General features: G+C 43.4%; 4 protein-coding genes across 23 annotated transcripts in view; 1 reads left to right on the top strand and 3 right to left on the bottom strand.

The window, feature by feature from the left end:
• Positions 1-3,591, bottom strand: part of fng (Fringe glycosyltransferase) — a 127,224-nt gene extending 123,633 nt beyond the window's left edge. The window contains exons 1-2 of the mRNA XM_033486899.2: positions 2,814-3,591; positions 1,337-1,573 (exon numbers count right to left, since the gene is read on the bottom strand). Coding sequence (XP_033342790.1) covers positions 1,337-1,573; positions 2,814-3,074 — 498 coding nt within the window. The 5' untranslated portion in view covers positions 3,075-3,591. The remainder of the gene's footprint in view (positions 1-1,336; positions 1,574-2,813) is intronic.
• A 379-nt stretch (positions 3,592-3,970) lies between these two features.
• l(3)mbt (lethal (3) malignant brain tumor) lies at positions 3,971-12,809 on the bottom strand. 4 transcript variants are annotated; one of them, XM_033486878.2, is made up of 16 exons: positions 12,564-12,809; positions 9,535-9,742; positions 8,587-8,881; positions 7,640-8,502; positions 7,412-7,571; positions 7,168-7,342; positions 6,918-7,098; positions 6,649-6,835; positions 6,348-6,568; positions 6,038-6,266; positions 5,769-5,958; positions 5,576-5,697; positions 5,124-5,487; positions 4,974-5,048; positions 4,595-4,901; positions 3,971-4,515 (listed from the first exon to the last, which is right to left on the bottom strand). In XM_033486878.2, exons 1-16 carry the CDS (start codon positions 12,626-12,628, stop codon positions 4,390-4,392), a joined length of 3,768 nt encoding a protein of 1,255 aa, XP_033342769.2. In that variant the 5' UTR covers positions 12,629-12,809; the 3' UTR covers positions 3,971-4,389. The 4 variants fall into 4 exon arrangements, with proteins under 4 accessions (XP_033342769.2, XP_033342768.2, XP_033342771.2 ...); XM_033486877.2 differs by having other exon boundaries at positions 6,649-6,847; positions 12,564-12,808; XM_033486880.2 differs by having other exon boundaries at positions 6,649-6,847; positions 12,465-12,602.
• Positions 12,346-27,689, top strand: part of LOC117229926 (uncharacterized) — a 27,373-nt gene continuing 12,029 nt past the window's right edge. For 2 of the 16 annotated variants that reach the window (XM_076518951.1, XM_033486873.2), the window contains exons 1-11: positions 12,928-13,262; positions 13,821-13,908; positions 14,040-14,208; positions 14,325-14,428; positions 14,526-16,016; positions 16,837-17,085; positions 17,376-17,698; positions 18,500-18,610; positions 19,510-19,601; positions 19,734-19,817; positions 19,906-20,009. In XM_076518951.1, coding sequence (XP_076375066.1) covers positions 16,852-17,085; positions 17,376-17,698; positions 18,500-18,610; positions 19,510-19,601; positions 19,734-19,817; positions 19,906-20,009 — 948 coding nt within the window. In that variant the 5' untranslated portion in view covers positions 12,928-13,262; positions 13,821-13,908; positions 14,040-14,208; ... (1 more) ...; positions 14,526-16,016; positions 16,837-16,851. The other 14 variants (XM_076518937.1, XM_076518948.1, XM_076518942.1 and 11 more) reach the window with 14 other exon arrangements.
• Positions 17,922-27,689, bottom strand: part of LOC117229932 (electron transfer flavoprotein beta subunit lysine methyltransferase) — a 12,088-nt gene continuing 2,320 nt past the window's right edge. For both annotated transcript variants that reach the window (XM_033486893.2, XM_033486894.2), the window contains 2 exons: positions 26,015-26,481; positions 17,922-21,511 (listed from right to left, as the gene is read on the bottom strand). In XM_033486893.2, coding sequence (XP_033342784.2) covers positions 21,159-21,511; positions 26,015-26,432 — 771 coding nt within the window. In that variant the 5' untranslated portion in view covers positions 26,433-26,481 and the 3' untranslated portion in view covers positions 17,922-21,158. The remainder of the gene's footprint in view (positions 21,512-26,014; positions 26,482-27,689) is intronic.

Raw genomic sequence — 27,689 nt, 5'->3', positions numbered from 1 at the left:
CAACGTGAATAACTTTGCCACTAAGAACTATGTTCTAGCGTGCCCGAGGGCTTTGCGGTCCAAACAGTCGACTCTTAATCTTTGGAATCTCAAGAGAGAAACGAAGCGTTAGAGCATTCGGCTTAACAACCTGGAGTCTCGCGACGTTGATTAAGGAGATAGTTCTGATCAAGGTAGATCGTAGCGTTCGTCAAGCAATGGTCTCAATGCGTGGACAGGTCTCAAAGGAGACCGACAATAGCGTTACAAGCGAATACAGCACCGGATGGAGAAGATAAGTGCTCCGAAATGGTCTTTTAGCGAGCGAGTACAGCCCGGCGAGCGCATCGCGGCGATTCTCGAGAATCTGCCAGCCCGAAGGTTGGCCCCTCGACTTTTCTGGGCTACCGTTCCAGGAAGTGTCGTCGGCGGCGAAGGGAGCGGCGGGGAGAATTTACAATGCGCGCAATTAGCCGCGGTGAGATAATATCGCGAAAGTTCTCCGGCTCTTCCTAAGCCGTCCCTCTCGCGGTCGAATCTCGGCGACGTAACGGGCTCTCTTTTTCGAGTTCAACCGAGAAATCGAGGAGCTGATAAACCCGTAGAAAAAAAATACAACGGAACGCACACGGAACTGTACGTATCAACAACAGAAGAAATGGCGGAGCAGATAAAGTTCTGTACGCTCCGGGAATAAACGGTGGAGCGAACAGAGTACTTATTGTCTGGGACGACCGTAACAGTGCAAATGCTAATGGAGAATAAGGGGGCGGAAAAGTAGAGGGACGGAACGGTAAAGCAGAAATAGAGCGAATCCCGTTCCCACGGCGACGTCCCATCAAATGCGCGCCTGTGTTTTAAACCGTATCAACGCGGCCGACTGTTTGCGATAGATCTTCGTAAGTTCTGAAACTTGGCTCCGATTTTCAAGGCCCTCGTATGTACTCCGAAGTTCAAAGCACTAAAGCTCGACTCTTTCTCGACGCAAGATCCAAAGCTCGAGTGTTTCTAGAGTCAAGATCCTAAAGCACGATTTAACCGATGTTCAATGTCCTAAAGCTTTCAGTGTTCCTAGGTTCAATGTCCTAAAGCTTTTAGTGTTCCTAGGTTCAAGGACCTGAAGCTTAAGTGTTCCTAGATTCAAGGTCCTGAAGCTCAAGTGTTTCCAAATTCAGAGCCTAAAGCTTAAAGTCCCTGATTCATCTAACTCCTTGTAATGTCCTACTGTCCAATAGGTGACACAACCTGAAGAAACTAATTTATGCAATATTCTATACTTTTGAAGACAGAAGAAGTAGACTATATTTTTGTAGACAGAAGAAAAAATATACAAGAAATAAAAATGTATTTTACATACCTGATCCTTGGCAAATTGAAACCACGTGTTGATGATCACTGGCAGTCGAGAATGATGGTAGTGTTTCGTTGTTTTCACGCTGATGAACACATCATCTAAGTTCGTTGAAGGCGGTGCCATGGTTGCTGTTGCGATCGCGGAGGTCACCAATGATTCTTCGCTGATCAATTTCCTTGATGCAGGTACCTCTACCAAAACGCTTCGGCTATTCACCTCTACCATCATTTCGTCCACCCACTGAAATAAAAAATGCAATATCTTAGCTACCCTCGTTCATTTGTGCGTCACAATTGATTTCCTATGAAATTACTGTTAAAAAATTCACGCAAGTGTTCTGAACCTATCAATCAAGAACGATAGCTTGATCATTCTTGATCGCTTTAAACCGTTCGAACGTATTTTTCGCAACGCATATTTCTCGGCGCATGCGCACGAAAGTAGGTTATGTTTGAAAAGCTTTCAATTACGCCGCGAACTTTGCACCGACAATAGATCATTTGTTTCCTGTTTCGTATAATAAAGTATTCTCGTTTACGTGGAAAAAGAAAACATGCCCATAATGACCATAATCATGATATTTACGAGCTGCATAGCAATTCCATAGATATCGCTCGATGACTAAACGGATTTCCGAACAGAAACGGTCACGTGCACGTACGGCAAATGTTTATCGGGCCCCGGAGGAATGAAAACAAACTCGACTGAGTAGACTCGCCACTCTCGATTCGTCGTCCAATTAACATAACTAGATATCGTCCAGCAATGCGCTTCCGAACGCATTGATTCGCGCGTTTCTTTCGAGCTACAGCACCGACCGTTACACGCCGACGTTAACGACATCTCTCAAAACATGGCACTTAAAACTTTCCTTCTTCTACTCCTAACGATAATCAGGCAACGTAATAAATGCAACAATTATCATCTACAGTCAGTCCGGTAGAGACGTCGGTATTATCCTTTCTAATAAAATCTACTTTTAAATCGCATCGAGACGCTTAAAAATCCTATTCGTCAAGCGCGGCAAATTTGAACTGCTCCTCCCATTCCCGCCTCACATTTACGCCTCCGACAACAAAATTTGTCCTAGCAAGAATTCACGTCTGACAGTTCCCTTTCATATTATATTATATATATATTATATATTATATTATATTTCTCTTTTTTGTAATTCAAGACGTGCAAAGATTTTGATAATTATTTGCAAAAAGCCTGACCCGCACTTAAGGTTAGATCTACAGAATGCAGAGCAATATGTGTCACTGCGAAGGAAAAGGTTGTTCAGAATGTCAAGCTGTGAATGTCATATTCAAATTTGATCGAAATCGAAGAGAAGGACCCTTTTGCAAATAATTAATTACCTCTTTGCTGTTCGACTACTTGCTTCGAGAAAGTGAAATGCATGGTTGACAAAAATAAACAGTGCGGTAGTAAGGAAAATGTAATGTAAGAGGATAAGTGAGCGTTATATGGTGGTTACCTGACGTGGGGCAACGGCTTGGTAGAGAAGGATCGTGGCATAAGCGGTTGCGAGAACAAGTGCCAGCGCCTGGAGGCCTCGTCTAGTCGGCAAGCCACGGGGCATTTTGGCGCCACCGGTGGCCCCGGCGAATCCTGCGCCGAATTTCACCGAGCGGCCCTCCTCCTCGGCGTTCTCGCGTTTTTCTCGCTCGAGAACGATCAGCGTCGACCACCCCGCATCCTTCTCCTCCTTTTCACGCGCGAAAAATACTTCAGTCATAACAACACACCGCCGTTGATCACTTGTCCCGTTTCTTTCCGTTACACCCTCGACAACGCATCGATTATCGAAAGCAGCGAAAACAAATACGACGATTGACACTTTTCGATTGTTCTTTCGATCGACCGTCGCGCGAATATCGAACGCGGGCTACGACCACCGACAAATAGGATCGTTGCGTTTGTTTCGTAAATAATCGACGCGCGAAAATTTGTGGGTGCGATCACTGCAACGTGACTCCCGCGATCCTGACAGTGTCATCGTTCCGTTTCGCCGGCAGTTTCATTGATTAGCGTTAAATTGATCGAGAGTTTACCGGTCGAAATTCCGTCGCGCGATCGAAACTCCGATTTTATCACAATTCCGCGGCCACGGAAGTATCGGTAGAGAGACAGTGTCGCGATTGACAGTCAATTTGTGGTTGTCACGCAAGTCCCAGAAGCACACAACGAAAGACCACGCACAAGCATTCGCTGCTACCCGGCGCGCGACGAGCCACCGACTGAACACATGGCCAGTCGTCCTGACTACGCTGTAAACATCGCCATAGCGGCCGCGTGGTGGGAGGGGGACGAATCGTGACGTGAGTGGCACAACACCAGGAACCAGTGGAGGGGATGACTTTTTAAATGAAGCACCGCCCCTCCCTACGCGATAATCGACACACACGTCGTACTCGTGACGCTCGCACCTAGAAATTCAAATATGGAAGAGTAACCTTGTCGACTTATCTCTTTATTTTTGCATTTACCGGCCAAGAAATTTTGTAATCTTCTAGATTTTAAGTCTTTTTTTTGCAATTTTTGTACCGAAGCACTCGATCAAATATAAATGATAATGGTGCATACAAAATACGCTCGTTCAGGTCGGGATAAGTTACTCTTGGACGTTTCAAATGTTTTTGTATTACAATATTTAATTATTAAGATCATTAGTATTTACATTTGTACATGATTGAATGCACTTGACTGTTTAGGAAAAGAAATTAGAAAGGACAATCGTAAGTACTTATGATGCACGTACATTCCAGCTATGATTATATCTCAAAACTCGATATCAAGTTTTTCGAACGCTATCATATCTGCCCTGTCATCATCCGTCAATAAATTTGCTCGCACGCATGATCAGGATAATAAAAAATTTTTTTGCGTTTCCCACCATTGAAATAAACGTTTTCCAATTGCAGTAGAAAATACGTTTCTACAGTTGGAAATTTCATGAACTTCTAAAACAATTACAGTTGACAATATCGTCACGATAGCTGCCAGTTTGCACTTTTCAAGATCCAATTGTATGTGCGTTCATCGCACATGATTCACGATGCCCTTCGTCGTAGAAGAACTATGCTATTGTACAATTTAATCGCTGGGCCGAGTCGCAGTCCGAGCAGAGATACCAAATCCTCTTGGGTTAGCATTAGAAACGCCTCGCCGTCTATGTTCTGCAAATAATCGATTATTAGATTTCAATTATTAGTTACCTCGTTCGGTAACCTCTAAACAAAGAATTGAAATTCTTACATGTTTCCTAAAAATGTTCCCAATTTCTTTGCAATTGGGCATACTCTGGATGAATTTAATCACCTCCTCGTTCGACCATCGACGAGGATTCGTATTCTGCCTCGCTACCACTCGATTCAAAGCGTTACTATGCTTCGCCCATATGTGTGGTGCGTCCGGTAACGGATTGTAACCGGGATTGTACACAGACTGATACAGCTCCATTCGCAACTGTTTATCAGGCATATTTGCAGCGTAGGGTGCAGTCGTTAGCGACGAGTCGCCGTAATTTGATAAAGAATACAAAGGCTCCTCGGAAATCTGTCGTCTGTAACAATGAAAAGCAACGATAGAGTCTCGACCGAAATAAATGTAATACCACCAGCTTCAACAAAATTACCTTTTCTTTCGCTTTCTCAACAGCTCGTCATCGTCGGTTTGTCCGTCGCTATGATGATGCTTCGACTTGCTCGACCTTAACACAATACGTTATTATTTACCCGCACAATCTTAGTGTTTACATAAGGACAAAAATAATCGTATAACTTACTTCTCCGAATTTTCAGACTTGTCATTCTTATCAGACAGTTCGCCGTCCTCTTGCTTAATATCTTTCTCAGTCTTCAGTAACCGTTCATCCGCGAACAACAATTTCTCGGGCTTCTCAGACTTTTCCATCTTAATTTTATCAGTCTTTTCTGTTTTCGGTTTGTCCAGCACATCGTCCTCGAAATCGCAAGTCTCGTGTTTCAGGTTCAGTCTGTCAGACAGTTGCCTCACCTTGTGAAGATTCTGAGGCGAGTAGGGACAACCGGACGCAGAATTGTGCGTTGCGTATTTAGGTCCTTTTACGTGGCCTATCCCACGACAGCCGTATGTGCCACATTCTGGCCTGTCGTTCAGGTTGTCCGGAGCTGTGATCGAATAAATAAGTATCTCTAAGTAAGTTATCATTTAGTAACTTATCATTATGAATTAACCTATCGGTATTCTCAGACTTACTTAATGGTGGCTCCAGAGGATGACCCGTTTTCATACACCACCCCATAGGATGTATGTCCGGAGAATCATCGTCGACCCAGTAAGCATGATTTTCTGGCCACCCATCGAATCGTATCTTTAACCTACAATATAAATCATTCTAATTTTTGTTGATACGAGTCACGAAAATAAGACAGATTATTATCGTACGAACATGTGATCTTTAACGTCCTCGACTGTTGCCACCCTTATTAATTGGGGAACCCTTTTATCAACTGCCTCTAACTTCATTCCACGCTTAAATCCACAAGGCGGTCGTTGCTTGAAAGCTCTTGCTGGTGCAACCATGGATCGAGTTTCTCTCAGATAAGCGTCCCACGTAAATGATTTTGGATCTTTATAATCTGAAATAAGAAAAGCATTTTTGTCGATCCGAGAAACAGCAACAGAGGCCAGTAATAAATTGAAATATTATTTGCTTACTATTGGGCGGTGTGAGACTATGACCGTTATGATGACACCATCCCACCGGATGAATATAAGGGGAACTGGCATCTGCCCAATAGTCGTAAACCTCATCCCAAGAATCAAAATGAACTAATATGCGAGAGTCCATTAGGCCTGCTATACTAGCTACGCAAACTAGTGAAGAATGCTTTCTATCTACTGCCTCCAATTTCATTCCTACGCGAAAACCAGTTGGAAAGACCGACTGAAATGAGAAAACAAAATTTTGCAATCTTGATGGAATTTCTAATATAAGTAAAATATGACCACAAGTCGCATCGCTTACACTTTTATTTGGAAATATAGTCTTCGGTGCTGCAGTAGTTTTGCAAATTTTTAGATACGCATTCCAATTGAAATTACTGGCAACATATCCCTTTGGCGGGTCTAATCGGTGCCCATTCTTCTCCGACCATCCAACCGGGAATATGTCCATGCTGCTATCCGCATTCACCCAGAAATCGTAATTCTCTGGGTACCCGTCGAAATGCAGACGTATTCGATAACCTGTTCTCAAAAATAGAAATTAATAGTTTCTTTCGAAATAGAGGAATTTTTCTTTTTAGATGAAATTTTAAATGACTTGCCCACTACTTCGACGACTGTTAGAACACAATATCGGGAAGGATGTTCCGGATCAATTCCTTCCAGTCTCATGCCAACTTTGAAATTATTTTTACTATATGGGAATGGATCCTTGAATAATTTGACCGGAGCAGCTTTTGCCTTGCAATGCTCAAGATATTTAGACCACGAGAATCCAACTTTTCCTGTCTGCCAAGGATACTACATACAGAGACACACTTATAAGCAGTATGTTTCAAAAATGCGGTCTTAAAGGCCGGATCTCACTTACCTTTGCCTCGGCAGAGTCTCCTTGACTCTCATCATCAATTCCAGCAATAGTGTCCTTGGTGTCTTCGTCAGTTTCAGACTTTACTTTATCTTGAACCTTCTCATCAGTTTTGTCCTCCATTTCTTTCGATTGCTGTTGTTCCTGTAGTAATCTTTTACGTTTCCGCTTCGCGCGTAAATCTCTGTATGAACAAATATTTTAAGTCTAGATTTAACCCATTATTTATTGAATAATTTTTGTAAGTACATACTTCAAATCTTTTTCCTTCCGCATTGGTGGTTGCTTCTTAGTAGCTTCTATTATTTCTGAGCACGATGGACTGCATGATATTGGAGTTTCAAACTCTGCGGCTAGACCGTAACACCCACAACCTTCACAATGATACATTGTGTCCACAGAAACAATTCTGGTTTTTCTATCGTCCGCTGTAAAGAAAAAATACTTAATATAATCTGAATACTATTTTTTTTTTAGAGAAATATTCTGATACCTACACTTCTTCTCAGAGTTCACATTATTAACGGTTAGAGGGCTAGACTTCGAGGAATTCTGTGTTAAACAAACATTTTCCTTATCACCGATTCCATCTTTCCCTTGTTTATTGTTCTCGTCCTCATCTACTACTTCCATGATACCAAATTCATTCATACAGAACTGTAAAATATACACGTTATTGTATAATGCATATTTATCTGTTTACTGTGAAAAAATATGTAACGTACCTTCAACGTGCTTCCAGGCAGAGTACCAACACCATCTTTCCAATCTAGCACCTTTGCAGCATCAAAATTAGAATCATTCGTGTGACTGGTGTTTAAGTGATCTTTCATATCATCGTGATTAATGAGTTTAGTATCGTGCTTATTGTCTGATATCGGCTCGACGCAACTCGTCCGCGTTTTAATAATTTCAATCTTTATATCATCATCCACGTTGGTGTTCAGTTTAACACTTTTCTCCTCGCTAGGCACCACCTTGATCAAAGTAATATCATCGTCATTTTGCACTTTCTTATCTTTGTCTTGTTCAGATTCTGGACTGCTTAGCGCATAAGTGACTTCGACCATACTGTCTTGCGGCGATTTCGATAAGTTTTGCTTTTTCAATCGTTTCTCATTGGATCCTCTTAATATATTGCTTATAGTTTTCTTTCTTTTCTCGGGTATAACGCTATCGTCCTTTTTGGGAATAGGTGTAATCACAGCGGAGTCAGGGTTCTCAGTAATTTTTATACTGTCTGTAGAATTATTGTTTCCTTTATTAGCGCTCAGTAAACTCATTTTCGCAATAGGATGCAATGGCGGCGGATGTGTGGCTGAATTTGTTGCCTTCGATTCCCGTAAAACTGTAATGGTTCCTTTGCTTTCCGTGCTAATTTGGCCATTGTTGATTTTTAAATTGAACATACTAGATTTAGTGGGTCCACTCTGCTGAGGAATACTGACTGGTAGTAACAAATTCGCCATATGCTTGGGAGTCTGACTCTGGGACCCTGTGGTGGTGCTAGTTGATGTCTGAGCCAATTGAGAGATAACTGGTCCAATCACTAATTTTGGTTTAGCTATTTGAGTTGTTGTTAAAGCTCCTATTAAGGAATATTAACAAATCAATTAGTACTATTTTCAGAAAAATGAAGCTTCAGAAAAAGCAGATTAAAAAATTTTATTACCTGCAGGAATTACAACAGATTCGCGTGACTTGTTCGGCTTGATAAGTGTTCCAAGATAGGCGAACGTATGCTTGCCGGCTTGTGCTGTAGTCTGATTCCCCTGAGATGAACTTAGCGGCACAATCTGAGCAGTAGACGCATTCGATTTTCTAAGCAGTATGTGTTTCTGGCCTTGAGATGTTGCTGTTGTACTGACAGTGTTAATTGGTCGGTGGATCACAATATGTTGTTTATTCTGAGAACTCGTAACCTGACCTGGCCCTTGTATAAACACTTTGTTTTGTCCAGCAACAATCTAAAATTTAAAAAAAACAGAAATGTTTTAAACGTTCAAAGTTCTTGAAATTGATCCAATGATCTTAACAATTAGATGGAAAATGGTCTTGTCAATGAAACAATTGTATAACTTGATGCAACTCTTTGAAAAGTATTTTTTCCCAATTTTGTATTACAATGTATCAAAAAACACCTTCTTGTGGATAAAAATTTTAATCTAATCTATGACCACTTGCTTATGATTCACTATATCAAAGAGATGGAAGAAATATATATTTATTACAGAAATGTGTCACTCACTGTCACCACCTACACATAGAATGAAATGATTTCAGGTTTTAAAGGTTTAGATTACATATTAATTCACTTATGACATGGTTACACTTGTTTGCACTGCACAGTGGTTGCTTAGAGTATACCAATTATTCTGGATCATTTTATACAAGTATAGGTTACTATGACCTATATAAGTAACCATGCAGTTTATTGTAGCATATAGTACAAAGTGCTATATCTACTTATGTAAGAATCATATTATATATGCATATATTTGCAATTAATAAACTTTATTAGAATTATCATTCAGTGAACAAATTATACAGCATAAGCAAAACAAATGTCAATGGTTTAAAAATATTCTTGTGAATATTTTTAATATTCAAATATAATTACCTGATTGTTGACTGGATTAATAATGGCAGCAAGTTGGGTGGCATTTGACGAAACCAATGTCTGATTTGTTGTTGTCGGTGGTGCCGAACGTAGTTTACTTTGTTGAATATATAATAAAGGCATAATGGGTGTCGTTGGATCATCTGATTGTGCTGTCTCTGTGCTACTATTCTCATCAACATCATCAACAACTATTTCTTCCTCCATTCTGTCGAGCAAACAGAGCAAACATATATTTTACAATGGTCCATAAAACTTTTACATTATATACTACAGTTAAATCCCTTTGTAGCAGCAATAAAATGAGAATTTGAGCCAACCGATCAATTTTTACATATATTATTCATCTGGAAATGTATTGCAATTGGATATCAACAAAATATATAAAACCGTAATATTTAATCAGTAAAACTATAGAAAAAGATATAGTGTCGCAATATCTGAATTATCCAAAAAAATATCCACAATTTTAGAAACAAAAATCTAAAAATTATAACAAAACGATTGAAAAATCAGGATTACCACGAGAAGAAGAGCGAGCTGGTTTATAAAATGTCGTTCGCGAGACGAATAAAAAGGACAAGCACAAAGTAAGAGTATGTTATCTTTTTACAAACCTAAAAGTGTAGAATGTCTCTTATCAATTGATGTGATTGTTGCTAGTTACATAATTCGCAAGAATTTGCAATAAACAACAATGGAAAATTTGGTAAACAGTTAGACGAACTCGAAGTCTTTAATAATAAACGCGCTGGTATCCGCGAATAGCCATAACTGGGCGTTAAGGGACTCGCTGACGTGATTTGAAACACGCGCCGAACTATTATTGTTGAGTGTAGTTACGTTATTAACTTTCACACTTTCAAATGAACCGCAGAACGTCGAATAACTTGCTTTTCGCATTCTACGCGAAAAGAGCGGCTCGCGAATGCAAACGATTTTAATAGTTCGAATGCGGACATTCGCGTTCAAATACTTTTACAAATTCGTCCCCGTCGCGCATCACGAATCACTCGCGACGAACACAACGCGCACGCACACTTTCCTCACTGGAATAAAAGACACTGTCGAACCGATCTGAAAATCGATCCTTTTCACTGGGATCGTGAACGCGACCCGAGCAATTGTTTCTCCGTGAACGAGGAACACTGCGAGTTCAATTTCCAATGGTTTCCAAACGATTTTCTCGGCATATCTTTTGAGCGTTCGAACCTTCATTCTCCGTACGCTACAGCTACATCCTCATAGGCTCTGACCATAGTAGCGACGGCGCACCAGACTGGGCATCATTGGGTGATCCCTACTACACCAAGGAACGAGTCTGCGATTTCGACCAATCGCAAAACTCTCGATACACTGCTAACCGCATTCGATGTACAGATTTTTCTCGAGCCCCAGCAATTTTGAAATCGTTCAAGGATCGTTCGTTTGCCAGATCGATAACCATCGAGCACGAACGGACGTTCATTCGATTCGAGTTCGATCGTCCGAATGAGACACAACTTCGAGACAAGAGCCACGATCATTCTCCCGCGCAAATATTCGTTCGTGGGGGAAAAAAGGACGACCAATTTGCGTCCTCCAGATCGATGCAAGCTGGACCAATATTTCTTTGAAAAAATCCGATCACAAAGGGGAGACCGGTGTTTGCCGCACTATGCCTTCCGATCGAGGTACAAGTTTGAATTCCGATCGATACGCGTGTCGTCATTGAGCTACTAGCATAGACCGTACGTTGTTTACGGAAAGAAGGTTTCACTTCAAGTGACGCTAGACATTAGATTTTATTACTTCGGTTTTGCAGAGACCTTCTCCCCCGATTCGAACCAATGGCGGACAATATCAGCGTGACGTCGTATTGTTATCGTAACTGGATTGGTCGAACGAGCAATACCTGCGATCAGAAAAAGGATTCTGCCTTTGAAATAGCAATTTCGGGCAGCCTTAGCGAATTTCGCAAATTTAACGATCAATATTTTATGCCATATTGACGCGTGAAAATATCGTGAGTATCGATTCAAGGAAAATGCTAATTGGGAAAGTTATTTCGCCGGTCGAGCTAGCGCTCGAGTTCCGATTTCGATATACTTCTGCGTTAACCTCCAAACTATAAAACTAATACTCGTAATGCTCGTTGGATTATTGATTGGTCTTCAAATATATTCCGGTTGCAAACTGTTGTCGGAAACACGAATTTCTATATATTTTAATCCATAACAGATATAAAAACCAGCGACGAATTTCTTGCCGTTAAATAATTTATTATAATTTTTTCATATTTTATAAAACGAGTTACAAGGTAGTAGCAACGATAACAATACCACCTAACGATCACTTGCAATTATCTTTCAAATTCAGAAATACAATAAAAAAAAACAAGTAGCAATATTGCGAAAAAATATTTTCAATTGTTGTTCTTTTTACGATGTAAATATTTCGTGTGAAGTTTTGTTGTTTTGCAAAATAAATTATGCTAGCTGGTAGGCATTGGTGTGTCGTATTTTTGTTCCAAAAAATATATCAAGGTTACTTAAAAAGTTTTCAATAATTAGAAGATGAAGGATCACTCGTTATTGCAACGTAAACATAATAAATTTCTCGTTACGAATACGTAGAGGTAATCATTATTGAAGTACCCAAACTCGCCACTGTTATAAGTATCTCGATTACGAATCGGTGGTAAATTAAAAAAGAAGCGAACGAAGACACGTGAAGATCGTCTGTAATTACGTGGAAAAATCTCTGGGAAGTTCGTGCACATTGTGTTCATTCAGAAAAGAATTTATAACATTTTTCTAAGTACGCTAGCGCGAGAAGTTACGGAAAGCTTTATAGGTATATACTAGAATAAGTGAATGTTGGTCTAACGAATTATGAGCGGTAATTTTAACGATACACTCTAACGGGCGATCGCCACGGAAAAGAATTACCTGGTCAATCGAGATCTGAATATTCGATGATGCCACTGTTACATTTTACACTCGAACTGCAAATTATATACATAAGAAATTATATGATAATAAACTCACGTTTTAAAGTTGTCAGTCGCCATCATATGCGAGGAGACGGTATCATTGCAAGTGCGCATGCGCATCGAACCATGTTGCTTCTGCTGTAAAGACTCGTTCACATCCGTACAGCACAAAATGCCAGATAAAAATATTTTAGTCACTTCAAAAATATATGTATATATATATATTTAAACACGTATAATTACTCTTTCATTTCTACGTTATCGATTTCGATTTAAAATATATCAGATAAGCACATTTTACTAGACACAGCTTACATGAGCCCAATACGCTATAATGTACACATATATATGTATAATTTCTGTTTACAAGTAGACGCGTATATATTTAGGCTTCCGCATGGCTTGGAATCACGGTTGGTGGTTTTGTTTAGATCTCAGTATGGGATCATTCATAAAAGTTTTACCGTTGTTATAAGTGTCACTTAGATTTTGCTTCTTGTTAGATTCACTTGAAAAATTTATGTCCTTAAAATTGAATACTGCATACGGGCCTGAGCTCTATCAGAACTATTCCGAACCCAGTATGTATGAGTTTTGGTTAGGTTTCGTTAATAGTGTTGGTATTCAAAGGGTTAATTTTATAATATGTACCATCTTATCGTTTGGCAGTTTCATAATTTAATGAAACATGATCACGAATTGCGATAACGATAAAATTTTTCATTTAGCCTTTGTATAATACAAGTTCACTGAAGTAAGTATATTAGATCATCGATTGAATTGATGATATAATTTTTTTCATCGTGAAATAAATAAATGTTTGAACTTATAATTAGCTAATACAGTCATTTACGTATTTATTCATCTACTTTTTACATCAAGATGAAGTATAATTATGCGTAGGTGACGATTAACGATTAATGGCCGACTCTGACTCTAGTAACCCTATTGAACATAATCTTACGGGAGATACGCGTGCGCATTAGAAGCTTTCCGTAGTTTTCGTCTGTACAAAACTTTCGCATTTCGATATCGATTAACATATATTTTTACTATTAACTAGATACCGAAAGAAAAAGTTATAAAATTATATTGTTTTTGTAATTACATTTCTTTTTTACTAATTTATAACATTTATACATATACATTTTAAAATTTGTGACTACAATTCGTAAATGTGTGGTATAATTTCGTTCGTTATTTAAATTTTAAATTCCAAGGACTTGAAACCAATTCGTCGGTAGTAATTTTCATTTAATACTTAAATATTACTGAAACATTTAATATTTCTTTATATTATGATTTTTAATAGGTGGGATACATCATTACCATGTATATCACTGTTTTTCCTGATTACATGAACTTTGATACCTAGCATGAATATATCACGTTTTGACCTGGTAAGATATTTTTAACAAGTCATAATTATTGTACCTCGGTTATTTATTGTTTTAGAATAAGCTACGATAGAATCTGCTTCCATCACAGTACATAAATCATTTATTTGTTTAAATATATATTTTGTTATAAGATAGAAGGTGCCCAAAGATGTCCAGGAATAGGATAAAAAGACTTTAGCGATGACATAATCGATGACCTGAGAAGACATGGATATACAAGATCTGGTTAAGACAGCATTTAGAGTAGTTAACACAGAAGACAGATATATTCTGACATCAAATTAATACATTATTGACCATGTATGTACGGTCAGATAATAGAAATGCTTTGTTCGCAACTAGAAACATGATGTTCAATAGCTGCATTGTTTTAACAAATCCAAACAGAGTAGTTCTAATATTATTGTTCTTTTTAGCTCAGAAAGGGGTAAAGTGTGATACTGAAGTGAAAGAAGATTATGTAAAGTATGTTAAAGGAAGGCTAGAGCTGTTTATTCAGTGGAGGCTTACATTTGTTTACGTATGTATATGTACAGTTGCCTCAATATTTTACAAAAAAATCTTTTAGCTTAAATGAAGCGCGCCGCAATGTATTGTAACGATTTTCATTGTTTTAGCTAAGTGTAATCTCCCTTCGTTGACGTACTCAGAAGCATTAGGAAGAGACTATTAAAAGGATGCAAAAGACACCTTTTCCAAGAATTGGCTGCAAAGAGACTTACGTAAATAGGAACGCCATTTCTCGTCATATGAAAGAAAGCATACATAGCTTACCGCTTCTGTTTCAACTGAAAATGTACATAAATTACAATCGCGACCTGTAAGATAAACACGTCTATTTCTTAATAAATATGTACGTATATAATTATACAGTTTTCTGATTCGAAAGGAAGATTTGGCGATCACGGGAAAATTTCACTGCGTTCGCATCATTGCACATGAACTTTACAGAGGTCCCCGTACTTAACACGGTAACTAAACAGTCTGTTAGTCATCGATCGACAGTACAATTATCTTCCCCTATCTTTCAGTGGCGTTGCTTGGATATACTGGCTCATCGCGGTAGGATGAACCAGTTCTAATCTGGTCTATCCACTAATCTGATAATGGCGTTATATATAACACAATTACCTAATTTAGAAAACATCATTTCCTATTGAAACATCGGATTTATTAAACTTTAACGACTCCGTCTGCATACTGTATCATACTTACTATACCTTACTGTATCATACAGGATGAATCGTTTAACTCTTCCACGTTTGGCATAAAGTCTCTCTTATCCGTTTGGTATAAAGAGTAGCATACACGGCGACAAATTATTTTTCGCTACCTTTCTCTATTAGAAAAATTTGGTCAAAAGAGTTAAACGATTCACCCTGTGCATTGATTAAAACAATCATTACCGGACAAAACCTGTCACATAAAACCATATAAAAGCCCCCATGAATAGATACGAACAACATTAACCCTTAAGTGTACTGTTGCAGCCACGACGATGACCTTATTTAAATGTCTGCTGTCGATGATCGACTACGCAGCAAAGTTGACAGTCACGTGCTAATTCATTGAATATTTCAAGCTTTCGCTTAAGGATCGACAGTGCTAAATAAATACCGCGAAAATCTGTATGCGACAAAGACGACGACAGTGCAAAACGATTTTGCTCAGCGAGAAGCGCCGTGACCCGCGTGTCCCACCCCTTGCAGGCCAAGGGGGTGGACTGAGGGTGCGCGCTGAGAGATCAGTCGTGTGGAAGAGGCTAACGCCTAGCCTGCCGACAGATCGCGGGTTCGGTCGTTCGTTGGTTGGTTCGCGACAACCCTCCGCGATCGTTCTCCCGATCTGTTCGTTTAATCGTGGCTGCCGCGCGTGATAAGATCGATTAAAATGCATCGTCGCTATCCCTGCGCTCGCCCTCGCCGCCCTTAGAAACCCGAGACCGACAGTGTACACCCCAATCCCAGCCTGGTACTATGACTTCGCACCCCTTCGGGTCCACGGGTGCTCGATGTAAGCTCCATTCGACGCGATCATCCCCCACCGGGTGTTGTTTCCGTGCGGGAGTGAAGTGTGTGTAAACGGCCGACACGGGGTGTAGGGTATAGGTAAGCCCAGAACTGGAGCGAACGGAGCTGAAACCGTTTTTTTTTCGGGTTGTTAGCTAAGCAAGGGTCGCCATCCGACCGCGAGATCCCATAGAAAACCCATTCGCGCAATTTCTGTACTGTTTTAATTAGCGGTTGAAACGCCGCGGCGAGGCGCCAGCAACCGATATCGGCTCGAGCTTGAGAGATTTGTTTATATTGCGCCGGAGAACCGAGTCTCTCGCGAAGGAACAATTCGAAAATATGGAATTATTCGATCGTGTTTGCAACGCTGATAGCGCTCGAGCGGGGAAAGATTCTAGTACATCGATGAAAATTGTCGAATTTCCGATCTATGAGAGCGATTGTTCCGAGACGTGTGCCAATGCGAATGAGTCATTGGCACCGGATTCTCGACAAAGCCAAAGGTTTACTCGGGGGGACTAATTCCGTACGGAATCGGCGCAATACCGGACTGCTTCTTTCGGAAGGAATGTAAATAAATCGAATATCGGGCGGCGAGCTTATTCGCGGAACGGCTGCTTTGTGTAATCAGGGATTATACTCCCACGTGGATTAATCCTGTCCTCGCTTGGCTTGCGATAAACATTGCAGCGGGGTATCCGTCCGCTGGATTAAGTCGCTGGCGACCCGATACTCTATTGTTAACATTAATCATCGAATATAGAATCAATTAACGCTGATTACGTTATGTGCGTCGCAACAGACGCGAGATTCTCGATTCAATTACGCTGGGCCGCTACGTCGCTCGCGCACCGTTCGCGAATAAATCTTTCTTTAGAATGATCTCCGGGCAGCAGAATTTCATGGATGATTTCAGATCGATCCGACGAAGATGAAGTTCACCGTATCCAGCAGCGTTTCCCTCCTGCCCCTCTGGTGTCTGACCTTAATCGAAGCTTCCACTTCAGCCGAAGTTTCCTGCGGCGATCGTCGGACGGCACCTAGGGGAGTGATCCAGACCCCGAACTTTCCCGCCTCGTTTCCGGTTCCCATAAAGTGTCGCTGGGTAATCGACGTGTCCGACATACCGGTCACCAACAGCTCGATCGTCGTCTATCTGACCCAGGTGCGAGAAAGAAAATTGGTCGATGCGATAACGAAAGAAACCAGAAGCTTTGAGAAATGTCAAAAAAAGAAAAAGAAAAAAATGGATTGTCCTCGGTCTTTGATCATAGCGTTTCTCTTAGAGAGTCCAGGGAAAGCGTCCTCGCCCTAAATGTTCGCCTAGGCTCCGCGTCAAAGGACACCGAGTCCGGCGGTGTCCCTCTTCCGCAACTCGGTCGTCCTTGATCTCGAACGTTGCCCTTAAAAACGAAAAAACATTTGATTTGCATCTCTCCGTTTTGTTTCTGGCAGGTGTACGTGTACAAGGGTCTCAGGTTCACCGAGTACGCTTATTATGAATCGGAGAGCATGAACTACGGCGCGGCGTTGATCAAGGAGGTCACCGAATGGAATGTGTTCGAGTTCAGGTGGTTACGGTCGTTTCGGCCGTTTCTCGTCGTGGAATTCGAGCTTGACCGGCTGGAGGGGAATCACTTGCGTGTGTTAAACGATCTTCTCGACGTATACGGGTTCAACGTCACGTACCAGATGACCGAGGTCGAGCCGAATTCGGATTCCTGCTCCGTGCAGCATTGCTCCTTCACCGGCAACTGTCTGGTGTCTGCGGACTACAGGTGAGTCCTACGTCTTTCCATCTTGTATTTCGCCATGTTCTCTGTTTACCTTGTTCCATTTATGTACCCGCGTTTTTTTCATCAGACCGCGCAACGAGAACGTTGTTACAGCATTACGCTATTCATAATCGAATAAGCGAGCCGTTGGTTTCGTTGGCCCACATAGATGTTTATCTATAAACGGCGAATACCATGGATTTGGTTCCCCGAACGACCGAGACGGTTCCACAGAATTTTTACGTCTATTCGTCTCTGGCGACTTCGTTTTCTGTACACGCTTGATCAATCATTTTCTGCAGTTAGATCTGTGTACAGTGAAAAAAAGCGTACGCTTCGCAGATCGATGTCGACAAATTAGCGTATCCACCTGCAGTCCTAAGCACCGCAGCCAGCAATTTCCTCGCACGCGATCAGGACTTAGGCCGGCACGTCGTCGCTTCATCTGGTTGCCACCGTTATCGAGGTTCTCGTTTTCTCGGAACGCGACCCATTTCTCTCCGGAACACGTGTTTGCATTCTTCACGAGCAGCCCGAATGTCGAAACTATACATAGTATTCGCCCGCGGAAAGTTTGCTGACTCATGGCCGACGCTTCCGAAGAATTCGCGGTTTCTTTTCCACCTCTTATGGTTACCGAGCAACGGCTCGACGTGCCGCCTAAGAACGAGAACCCGTTTAGGGCATTTCATTAACCTGTTATCCGTCTCTTCCACGAGTCATCGTTGAACAGGGGAGATAATCCTATTTAATGGATTTGTATTTAATTAATGCAACGAGACCCACACGGTCATGTTCCCTCAGTAATTTCTGGTGCGACTGCTTCGAGGACTTCAACGGAAAGACCTGCAACGAGGGACCCCTGTGCTTCGACGACGATCGCAAGCACGTGTGCCAAAACGGAGGAACTTGCAGGTGAGACAGATAGCAGAATTATTTTCAGTAACGTTTACAACGCGGTGCCGTTTATTAACCCACGGGCAACACGCTCGCGCTCGAATGTCCTCAAGAATCTCGTCCGAGTCGCCAACTCGAAACTAAATCGAGCTACCCTAAGCCGTTCGTACGCGATCGAAGGAGGCACGCGTGCCAAAATATTGTATATTTAAAGACCTAATCGTGCGCGTGCCACGCTGTCTGCGCACGTCACGAGGATTCCGTCGCCGGGAATCGTCCGCGTTCCAACGGTTCGCGTCGCAACAGCGACGGATTACTTTGTCGGTCGTGTTGTGTAATAACAGGATTTCGTTCGCCATTGATTCGAGAACACTAATGACAATCATCGTGCACCAATAACCAGATGGAATTATTCCGAAAGAGTGGAACTAGGTCGGACGCGAAGCCCGGCCTCGTGTCGCCGCGCTTCCTCCCGCACGAACCGGAAGCTCGGGTCTCCATAAAAATCGCCCTCTTCGATCCTTTTGTTCGACCCTCTATAAAAATCGCCCCTTTCTTCCGCGATAAATGGGACTGCATTCAAGGAGGTGAACAATGTTTGCCGAAGTAACGCGAACAATGACGGCCCGGTCACGTTCGGAGCCCACCACCGTTTCTTCTGGTTCGGTAAAGTAACGCGATTTTCTCGCGTGAGATCGGTTCGGACTCCGGCGATACGTCCGAGACCGCAAGAAAGAATCGCGAGCGTGCTTTCGAAGCGGAATTCGATAACGCGAATCGATTCGAATGCGCGCTAAAATTCTTCTACTCGCGGAGGAAATCGCCTCGATGGTCGAAGTAGTCGAGGTACCCTTTTAAGGGGTGAGTTTGGCCACGATCGAAGATGTTTGAGACGCGGTCTCCTTGACGGATTGCAGGCAAATCGGAGCGAAGGCGATGAACTGCCATTGTCCGGACGGCTACGTCGGCAGGCTGTGCGAGATTCACTTGATGGACACCTGGGACGCTGGTAAAACGCTCCTCGGCATCGCTCAGATAATTTCTCAATGAGTCACACTCGCGCACGCCGTCGCGTGTGACTCATTGACGGGAGGATCTGTCGGTCTGGCGCTTCACGAGGTCAATGCTTGCCTGTTCGCAGAATGCGGACCCGAGAATTGCATAATGCAGTGCCCTTTGGGGGAGGCCCCGTGCGTCTGCAGGAACGGAACCAAGATCTATAACAGTGAGCCCTGCGCATTCCTTGCAACTCTTTAACTCCCGTGTCGGGCTTTTCCGTTGGCTAACCGGCCTGGCGATCTGCTTTTTCGCAGATCGATCGAGGTACGAGTGCAGGATCAAATTGACGAACGTGACCTCGCTTAGGACTGGCTCCGCGGTGCAACAGGAAAGCATCGAGGCCAATGTCGGCAAACAGGTGAGCGAGACTCGACTTACAATATAATATACATATAGATGAATCGCGGAAGTTCCAGCGCTATCCTCGTACAAATAAGATGCACGTGCGTTCCGTCTGCCCGGTCTTCTTCGAATAAATGCATCATCGGATAATATCTGCTATACTTTACGTTTCTATCGAACGGATCGATCGAATGCACGTGACCCTGACGGTGCACGGGTGGAATCTTACAAGACGCCATGTGTTCGCGGAGTTATCGTAGATTTTGAAAGATCAAGGATGACTTTCGTCGCGGATTCCAAGAACCAGACCCGTGCACTGACTAATTAATCGCCGAAGCCCGAGGTCGGACGAAGATTATCGGTCCGCGGATGACTCACCGGAAAGTGGTAACAGCAGATCTGCTGTTTCCATGCACAGAGAGGCGGAGCCGTTATGCGTCTAGATCGTGATCTTGAATTCGGTATCGCAGACACAGATAGGCGACGATACTATCGTCCGCAGTGACGCGTTATCGCGAATCTCTTTCGCAATCGTTCTCGTCTCTCTGTGCCATGAGCCCGACCACCGGGCTGTTTACGAGGCGAGCACGCGCCTCCGTGCGACAAGGAAACCGGGGCGACTATTATTTAATCACGCAACCCGATCGCGCGTTTATAGCGAGCGGAGAACAACCGCGCGATCTGATCGCGGCTGGACAAGCCGACGACACGCTTCTGCTATTTATCGTTGACCCCAAGGTGCATGGTTTCGGTCTTCGAGATATCTTTTTTCTCTTGGACAAAGTCAATCGACAATTGCTCCAGGATCTCTTAAATTCTACCCGTGCACCGAGAAGTCGGCGACTCGTCGTCGATAAGCCGTAGCAATAACGATATAATACGTATTAATTGAACTTAATATAAACAGCGCATTCACTCGACGCATTTCGTAGACGACGATTCACGATTCATAGCGGTATTCGACCGCGCTCGTCGGTAACGCGTTAACATCGCAGAGTCGTCCAAGCAGTGAACGATTGCGCAATGCCCCGCGGATCTTTTACTGCCGTGTCATCCACGCATCGATGACTTAATATTCGCCTAGAATTGCGAACGTACGTTATCTCGAATAGCAAGAACGCGAGGGAAATATGTATCTATAAATCGTTGCGGAAGAATCGATGGTTTAGTTTCTCTTCGAGCCGAGGTATTCCCAGATCTCGCATTGTTGATAGCCATGGTTCTCCTTTCTGACGTTCTCCGGCAGCGAGTATCTTCTGAGTAACTTCAAGTTCTTCTTCAAGTTCTCGGTCAAACCGTGTCTTCCTGGATCGCCCAGGTAAATCCGAGTCCCGTTTTCCCGCGCTTTCTCGAGCCAGGGGATCAAACGGACGGCGATCTCCTCGTCGTACAGCATGTCCCCGACGAGGATGACGTCCGCGAGCTTCTCGGATGTTGAACGTTGCAACAGATCCTCCTGCGACACCTGCAGCTCCACGTGGTTCAGCGCCGCGTTCATCGAAACGGCCGCACACGCCACTGAAAGCACAGGCATACGATTAAGAGGATCGTCTGTATACAGAGAGTTAATGCATCAAACGATACGGGTCCACGCGTCAGATTCCCGCACGTGATCCGGATCATAAATAATCTCGGCGCGTGCCGGCTGTCCGGAAGGAAAAACTGCTCGGACCGATCCGTGTAAAAAAATGTTTTCAGCCATCCATAAATAAGCAAGATGAAGCGAAAATCGTTAGCATAATCGTTCGCAACTTCGGAGATCTTAGCATTGCAAAACGCAGCCGCCGCGTCGTTAAAAGCTTGCGCATGTTTATGCAATTCGTCTTCGCAGAGAAACTTCGGCCTTGTTTTTCACAAACGCATCAAGACCGAAACGAATTTTCTTGTCACTTCGGATCGAGTAAAATGATCTATGAGGATGCGAACATTTACATGACGATCCGCGGACTAATTGCGACTATTGGCCTGATTGTTTCGGCCGGCAACCAAACCGAATCGGTTCGCAACCGGTTCACAAACGCCGTCTTGCACCCGATTAAACCGGTTGGATCGGGAGCTCCCGACCGTTTACAAACAATAACGTTGATTTTGTAACAAATTCCCTTATTCCCCGTTAACGAACGCCGACGCACGGTTACGCGTCAATCGGGCGACGCGTAATCACGGTAACGAGCTTCTTACATAATGCGGAGTTAGTTTCCGTCGACAATTTGTCCCATCGACAATCCCGAGGAACGGTGAAACCTTGCGGTCTCTAATCAGTTTACAGACCCCCCTTGTTCTGTTTCCACAGAGTTTTGCCAATTTATAAACAAAATATTCTATACAACAACAGGTACTCGAGATCCGGCACAATTGCGAGACAATATCGCTGAGGCGTTAATCCGATCGATGGTTATCACTTTTTCTGCGAAAGCAATCGCCGACAGGAACGCATGCCTTAATTATTCGAAGATAAGATAAAGTTTGACAAAAGTCGTGCAGGGTCAATGAGCCAAACAATGGCTCTCGGGCATGCGAAGTTGAGAAATTTCATTCGAGAGACTTAATAAAATTCATTTAGCTCTTAATAGATTTACTGAGATGAAAATTATGAAAATGTAACAGTTTGTCGAAAGTCTTTACACGTCTTCGGTGTTTCGCATTTGACCCACCGATTCTTCCAATGTTTAGAAAATCATTGAGAATAGCAATTTCGATAAGTCGTGTCTTTCGATCTTTTTAATAAAGCTAGTGCTCGAGAAACAGCGACAATTCGATGGTGGATTTAAACGCGAGAGATCGGAGAAGATGATTCTACGTGTGCGTGTGTATTCAATTGTAATTCAAGATACGGAAATCCCGGTCTCGCGATCAAGAAATTTCGGGCGAAGCACTCGGCGTGTTATCGGTGTAAACATCGGACTGAAAACCGAGCGGAGACCGCGACGCGATGGGAGAGGAACGATTTAATTATACTCTCCTCTACTCTTGGACTCGTTTAGAGACCAGTTTGCGTGCTCGCCGAGCTCGCTCGTGCGCGAGCCGATTCACGAGAACCAAACCGAGCCAAGGTCTCGCAATAAAATTCCTGCGAGGACAGGAACGGACCAGTTCAGCTAGACGGTATCTCACGCGGCCTCTTCAAGTTCACTTTCACCCGCAGCAGACCGACGAAGATCGGATTATGCAATCGGCGCGATTCCTCTCAGCACGCGACTCGAGCCACGTTCGCTCGTGCCCGTTTCAATTGAGTCAGATCAGTTCGAACGTCGATCCCGTTAGATCTCGTCGATCCCGCGGATCCGCGATTCCACAATTTTTGGGACAAAAAGGTATTCCTGAACCTTCCCGGCAGGGCGAAGAGCCTCCTTTCTTGACCAAAGTTCGTTTTCTCGCGGTCGAACGGTCGTCCTGGAAAAGGTTCAAAAAATGCGGTGAATTTGTCAGAAACAAAGTCAGTTCGAATAGATATACGCTTTTGAAATTCGCAAGATTGGCTACGGCCCAGAGATTTCTTTCGTTGCATCGTCTCGTTCGCATCGACAGCCGCGTCCCGGTAATGTTGCATTCGCAGCGACCGTCGCCGGAGATAGGATTAATTAAGCGCGACGTAACGTCGCTGCGTCAGCGGCCGATCAATTTAGAATGCAACGAACGCAGTACATATCTAGCCAGAAACGAGCAGCCTTTCACTGACGCGCGAGATTTGCCGGACCAGGAAAATCCGCTGGGCCTGGCCCACATTTCTCACTTTCTTCGAGCGCCCGATGCGATCGCCTCGTACGATTTCAACTGCAAAACGAGTCTCCGGTTGGGAGAATTATGTGTATTTTTAGCGGAGCAGCATTGACAGCATTTGATACAACCGACAGACAAAGGAACTGTGGATTGCTATGCTGGATGAAACATGAACCTGTCACTAATTAAAAAAAATTGGAAATATACCAGAAATGTGCGAGTACAAAACGAGATATATATATATATATATATATATATATATATATATATATATATATATATATATATATATATATATATATATATATACTTGGAAACGGAAAGCGAGGTACTAATTAACAGTGAACCAACAGCAGAATTTTGGACGAACAAAGAGTCGCGGCAGGATCGCCTGTTTCAAACCACTGATCCGAAAGGTAGCGATTACAAGTAGCGCATTCTCGATTATCTTGAACAGCGCATTGCATTCCAATACGAATGCCTTTATGACACGAACCGAGAGCCCGTTTCGAATCGGGAAGAACGAGAGAGGACGAATTGCCGGCGCAGATTCGCGAATTCGTTTGGGAACAGCAACGCTGAATGAAAGACAGCGCGGCATTCCGTCACGTCGTCCTTCGACGAAAGATACGGGCTTTATTTATGGTATGAATGTACGAGTTTCCGCGGGAAGATAGCGGCTATCAGGAAACGCTCCCAGTTTCGGCGAAGCGCGAAAGGATTGCACCCGTTGAACCGCAACGTTGTGGAATGCCGCGTTGTGGAAGTTCATTAATGGAACCAGTTCCGCGTACGAGCGGTGGCACGCGAAGGTTCGCGGTTCTTTATCGATCCGTGTTTTCGCGGGAAGACAAGGAAAACGTAGGATTGCCGGGAACTGCGTACGTCGACCGGCTTTTGTTTCGACGAAGAACAATTTTAGCTGCGTGTCCGACGGAAGAACGCTGACTCGGATTGCCAAATCGGAATGAATTTTGCGAGGGAGATGGAAAAACGCGTCAGCTCGATTACGCGCGAGACCGTCGCAAAGAGAAATCCTGTTGCTGTCGCGTTGCTTCGGTACGTCTGCGGCCGCAACTTCCACTACGCAATCACGATCGGCTGCGGCCTGCAACGCCTACGTCGACTGCAACGCGGCCCAATTGCGCCTGGAACTTCCCGGAGTCGCGAGAAGGGGAATCGCGCCGATGAAGAACCGGCTCCGCTTCGAATGAACCCGATACAGCCCGGACAAACCGGTGGGAATACCGCGGGGCCGTGTAATTGACGTCAGGTAAATGAAACTTGGTAAACGGCCACGCAGGTAAACGGCCATCGGCCGGCTTGCAGGGTCCCTCTTCAACGATATTCCAGGTAGCAATGTTTCAAGGATCGGGCCCAGCTGTCGGGAATGTTAATATTGTCATTATTCGGAGGAACACGATTTTGCAGGCTTAACGGAGACGTGCGTAAATGACTTAGGTGAAAGTTATACATCCATAGGTCCTACGTGGGTAATACCAACTAGGTAATGGTTGTAGGACTAGGGAAGGTACAATAGGAGAGATAGAGGTGCAATAAATTCTCCCTAATCGACATTCAGCTTGGAAACAAGAATGGACAATTTATGAAGAGGAGAACGATGAGAAAAAAAGGTACACTAAGTGCTTCCTAATTGATTTTCAGCTTGGAAACAAGAATGGACAATTTATGATGAGGAGAACGATGAGAAAAAAAGGTACACTAAGTGCTTCCTAATTGATTTTCAGCTTGGAAACAAGAATGGATCATTTGAAAAGAGGAAATACGATTATTCGAGCCTTGCAGTTGGTTTCTATAGCTATTTACAACCGATAATAATAAAAACAACCGTATTTGTGTACAATATTTGTGTGTGTCTGCTCAATTAGGGAGAATTTACTGTATAGTGAAAATTAGGGTTTATGGACAGTCCATTAACACGTTGAGCACGGAGCCGATTTTGTTGGGTTTTCCGTTGAAGCGGCAGGCCGGCATTATGTTTTAACCTTGATGCTGCCGGTCCCGTGCGTCGATGCCGTCCGAACGATAGGTTCGCTGTCCGTCCCTGGGAACTGGCACCGACCAAAAAAAAAAAAGAAATGTGTACACTGTCAGTGCAAGAGGATTGACACCGGCCAAACGGAAAATTCACTGTCAACTCTTAGGGGCTGACGCCGCACTCAACGTGTTAAAGAAGAGGCATGGCTGGCGAACAAAAAAATATATCACGGTTGTAATTTTAACGAATACAGGGACTAAAAACAGAATGGAAATAATCAGAGGATTTCGCAAATCCTTTACCTTTGTCTATATCGTTCGCAAGTACCGTTTTCGCGCCAACAAGTTTCGCGGCAATGGCAGCGGCTCCGCAGCCAGTGCCAAGATCCAAGACGCTTTTCTCCGACGTCGAAATGACGTTCTTCCCCTCGTCCAAGATGAACCTCGTTAAAGCCTGTCCACCTGGCCAGTAAATGGACCAGAAAGGCTCGGAGAAGACGCGTTTCTTTGTCTCATTCGCCTCCGAAACGCTGGAGAACGGGGCGTGATAGAGATCGCAGTTCGGCGTCAGGAGGAACAGCTTGATTTCCGGCGTCATATGGCTCCTCGAGATCTCCGTGTTGCCTAAAATCGCTTGGGCCACCTCGGGTTCAAGAATGCATCCCCGAGGAATGCGCCGAGAGCCAGTGACGCGGTACCAAGTCCTCCAGATGTTCGCCATGTTCCGCCTCCGCGGAATATTAACGTTCCTCCCGCGATCGCACGGCAGCCTAAACAAAGCGTTTCTATAAGGAGGTCGGTTTCAGGAAGCGATCTAAATATAGACCGACAATCGACGCAAATACTTGATGGATCGAGATACCGGGAATCGATCGGGATCAGCGGTTTTGCGTTTCGGAACATTTTGAAGTAGCCATCGGATCTACGTTTTTTATTCTTATTTCTTTGCATCGATGTCGCATTGTTGTAAAAAAAATTAGCTCTTGTTACTCTAATAGTGACGTAATGTATCCTGAACGATTCGGAAAAACTGTACAGTTTCCTCGAGAAAAATTTCCGAACGGTGACCTAATTTCCAGTGTCTTTCTCTCGTCTCGATTCCATGTTTCTCGGGTAAATAATCGAGCTGAACATTCGACGCACGACGCAGAGATCTACTTCCTAAAGTAGATCTCTTCCGAAGTTGTTGCACAATTTTCACACAATGTTTCCAACCGTCCAAGTGGCGACGCTCGTTTGTGTATGTTAAAAACCGATAAAATCTCGCGGCGATAAGCGGCGAGAGATATCATCCAGGAATAATTCCCAGAGGGAAAAGAATAATTTTTATTCCTTTCCTCTTTTGTACGTACTTCCCCGTGCACTATCAGCAGGCGGCCGCGACCGATCGATTAACTGGGGAAAATCGAGTATTTTTATTTAGATACTAATTCCCGTTTCTCAGCGAGAACAAATCGAAACTATCGTTTCGCCGACATAATCCCAGATAAGGCGACGCCTTCCCGGAATGATATCAGAAGTCGCAATCTTACGGGTAGATAATGATGAATTCCAATTTTTTTTTTCCTTTCCCAAAGAGTTGGCGCCGATAAGATAATTTCGCTGTCTTCTTCTTTGTGCGCCCGATACGCCGAACGAACATCTGATTAAAAAGGCTGTGTGCGCGGCGAATTGCGCCATATAACGCGACGAATTGTTTGCCAAGGAGGTTCCGCGAATCGAACCTTGCGTACAATTGTACAATAATTTCGCGTCGAATCCGTGAAATTCGTTCAAATGTCTGCCAGCGAAATGATGATCGATGCGTATGTCAGGGTCACTGAACCAAGATTTATGGACTCTTCGAGATACCGGAGCTCGTTTACATATAACTTGACCGAATGATCTTATATGCAGCGTGTCGTAAAATTGTGCAACATTTACTACTCCAGAATCAACTATCTATAGATCGCTCGTAGTTGTACGTGCACGAAATTAC

This window comes from Megalopta genalis, chromosome 2, assembly GCF_051020955.1.
Source record: "Megalopta genalis isolate 19385.01 chromosome 2, iyMegGena1_principal, whole genome shotgun sequence".
Lineage (NCBI taxonomy): Eukaryota > Metazoa > Arthropoda > Insecta > Hymenoptera > Halictidae > Megalopta > Megalopta genalis.
The sequence above is the reverse complement of the archived record's forward strand: the minus strand, read 5'-3'. Positions and strand labels throughout refer to the sequence as shown.